The sequence below is a fragment of the Azolla caroliniana genome, unplaced genomic scaffold, assembly GCF_043228905.1.
Source record: "Azolla caroliniana isolate FFs.n. ecotype wild unplaced genomic scaffold, voAzoCaro1.0.p SCAF_4, whole genome shotgun sequence".
In the NCBI taxonomy this organism is placed as follows: Eukaryota; Viridiplantae; Streptophyta; class Polypodiopsida; order Salviniales; family Salviniaceae; genus Azolla; species Azolla caroliniana.
Window position 1 is genome coordinate 2,931,416 of NW_028230439.1, and position 3,279 is coordinate 2,934,694.

The 3,279-nt window shown below is 38.9% G+C and overlaps 1 protein-coding gene across 1 annotated transcript; it reads left to right on the plus strand.

Annotated features, from left to right (window-relative positions):
- The first annotated feature begins 905 nt into the window (after nt 1-905).
- On the plus strand, nt 906-2,985 carry NRS/ER (nucleotide-rhamnose synthase/epimerase-reductase). Its single transcript, XM_087318965.1, has 3 exons — nt 906-1,051; nt 1,583-2,050; nt 2,353-2,985. Exons 2-3 carry the CDS (start codon nt 1,613-1,615, stop codon nt 2,791-2,793), a joined length of 879 nt encoding a protein of 292 aa, XP_087175091.1. The 5' UTR covers nt 906-1,051; nt 1,583-1,612; the 3' UTR covers nt 2,794-2,985.
- The last annotated feature ends 294 nt before the right edge of the window (nt 2,986-3,279 follow it).

The window sequence follows — 3,279 nt, forward strand, 5'->3', positions numbered from 1 at the left end:
ACGTTTTACAGGTCAAACATCGTTTTTACAAGTGATTACTAATCTCTACTTTGTTGAGTCTTTTTGCTCGCTATCATATAAGGCTGACCAAGAATGGAAAGTACATAATTCTAATTATGGATGTTGGCAACGTAGAACTTAATATTCACATTCTTCTGCTCAAACATTCGTTTTCAAACGACTGCGTATGTTATGAAAACATACTTATGTTTTTTTTTGACGTTTTAAATTTTTTTTCTCACTTTTTTAATTCAATGAAAAATTAATGAATTCACTAAAAATTAATTAATTAGGGTTTCAGCAAAACCATGAGTTGGAGGCCGAGAACAAGATGTAGGCATCGCGTCGAGGATGCAGGTCGAGAAGAGGAAATATGGTCGAAATTAGGGTTTTGACTGGAATTAGGGATTTTAGCGGAAACCCTAATTTGCAGGCCGAGAACAAGATGTAGGGGGGAGGGAGGATGTAAGTTTTAAAAAAATGAATAGTTGTTTTTTCAAAAAACAAAACCGAATACTTTTACAAGTATTCGTATTCATATTTCGTATGCGTTTCGTTGTTGGGGGGGGGGGGGGGGGGGGGGAGGCCCTACAAATGCGAATGATCAGATTCGAGCTCGTTGACCAACGCCCACTCGACCATTTGTTGGGAGGCCCTACAAATGTGAATACGTAAATCTATGGTACTACTATTGGAACCGCTAAACCGTTAAACCATAGATTAACGGTCCGGTTCGGTTCGAGCCTAAACCGGGACCACACACACACACACACACACACATACATGATACATCCATCATTTTACAAACAATTATTTCTAGATCCATTTTTGGAAGAAAAAAACAAAAACAAAATACATTTCTAGATCTTGAATAACATATTTACAAATCTGGCCAAGAAAAACCACATCCACCCACACACATATATACAGAGATCAAAAGTTTCTTCTTCTTCGTCGTTTCCTTCTCCTTCTTCTATCAATTCTCTCTTCTAACGGGTTTCTCCTCTGCCGTACGCTCTCAGAGGTTCTCTTTTGAAGAGATCCGAGCCAGGTATTTCAGTATTCTTCACGCTCCAGCCAATTCTCTCATTTATAGTTCCTCCTTTCCTCAATGATATCATTATTTATAACAGATCTGCTCGATCCATTTTCTTTTCCATTTCGATCGATTGCATTTCTGCATTTACTCCCTCGCTTTGTTTTACTTGTCTGAATTAGTTAGCTTTTGTGTCTCTATTAAAATCTTTGCAATCCCACAGATCTGTGGTTTTTCGAGTCTGTTTTTCGAACGTTTAGTGCAGTTAATAATCGTATATGTGGACATCAATAATACAGAAATACAACTTAACCTGGTCGTGAAAAAGCTCCTTAATGCAGAAATTAAGCTTCCTTTGGACACAAAGAAGCTTCTTAATGCCGAGTTTAAACTTAACCTTTCCATAAAGAAGCTCACCTTATCAATTACGAAGCTGAATCCCTGTATTAGGAAGCTTAATATCTTCATAATGAACTTAAGTTAAACTTTGAACCTTAATTACGAAACGAAGTTCTGATTGTTACTTGCGATGATCTGTGATCACAGAAACGAACTACTCAGATCTGCGCAGGGAAGATGGTAGCTGTCCAGAATGGAGGCATCAAATTCTTGATCTATGGACGGACAGGATGGATCGGAGGTCTTTTGGGAAGCCTGTGTGAAAAGGATGGTATCGCCTTTGAGTATGGGAATGGACGTCTGGAGAACCGTGCCCAACTTGAGGCGGACATTGCCAATGTGAAACCAACCCATGTATTCAATGCAGCCGGTGTCACGGGCCGCCCGAATGTGGATTGGTGTGAAACCCACAAGGTCGAGACCATCCGTGCCAATGTTGTCGGGACACTTACTCTTGCTGATGTTTGTCGGGAACATGGTTTGCTTCTTATCAACTATGCCACTGGTTGCATATTTGAATATGATGAGAAACACCCCCTTGGAACGGGCATCGGTTTCACGGAAGATGAGAAGGCTAACTTCATCGGCTCTTTCTACTCCAAAACAAAAGCTATGGTTAGTTAAACTTGTTCCTTTTTTCTTATGTCAATGGGTACATTATCTACACGATGATATGGAGAAACGAAAGTAACCCGAATTCCAACTCTTGACAATGTTGATGTCGTCAATGATATATAATGATGGTGTCAAATTTATGTTGATGTCAAGCTTGGCATTAAATTATTTGGAAAATTGCAATGGTAATGCGAATGAAGCCAAGAACAAATGGGCAATTACAACATGATGATGCTAGTAAAAAGGCTTCAGTGACAATGCTTATTTATTGATTATAAGATTCCTTTGTTGCATTTTTGTAGGTGGAGGATCTCCTAGGTAATTATGAGAATGTATGCACACTCCGTGTACGCATGCCCATTTCGTCCGACTTGAAGAACCCACGCAACTTTATTACAAAGATCACTCGCTATGAGAAGGTTGTCGACATACCCAATTCAATGACGATACTCGACGAATTGTTGCCCATATCCATTGAGATGGCCAAGCGCGGATTGAGAGGGATATATAACTTCACCAACCCTGGTGTTGTAAGCCACAATGAGATTCTGCAGATGTACAAGGACTACATTGATCCCTCATTTACATGGAAGAATTTTACACTTGAGGAACAGGCTAAGGTGATTGTGGCACCTAGAAGCAACAATGAACTCGACACAACTAAGCTGAAGAAAGAATTCCCTGAACTTCTCTCCATCAAAGAATCTTTAATCAAGTATGTCTTTGAACCAAATAAGGTCTGACGAACGAAAATAGTGAGGCAAGTGTTGTGAGATTGATGGAATGTGGATGGGTGCTTATTGATATGGAACCAACATCGATTAATTTTTAGTCTCATGAATTTATTTATTTTTGTTGTGTTGCGGGAATTTTAGTTTGTTATTTGATCATTATCCAAAAAGACATTGACATCTGAATATAAACTAGTTATTGAAGCTCATCTAGTGCGTTGATGCATACCCATGAATCCTCATATAGCTACATTAAATGGTTTGTGGAGCTATTCTCAAAGAATAGGCACATTATGATGACGTAAAGATCTTAATTTTAGGTTTTTGAATGATGACTCGATGGTTTATGAGTTTATTTTCAGAGGATAGGCTAACTATGATGTAAAGTTCTATGGTGATTATTTCCATGGGCCTTTCCGATGGCCCATGATTGCTACTTTGTTTTGTTCATTACGCTCACATGTGTTCTTCCTTAGCCAATGGCGGGAGGTATTGATT

Excerpts from the sequence above, each read along its gene's own strand:
- NRS/ER (XM_087318965.1), top strand. The coding sequence starts at position 1,613 with ATGGTAGCTGTCCAGAATGGAGGCATCAAATTCTTGATCTATGGACGG. Across the intron at positions 2,051-2,352 it reads ACTCCAAAACAAAAGCTATG|GTGGAGGATCTCCTAGGTAA; the intron begins GTTAGTTAAACT and ends GCATTTTTGTAG.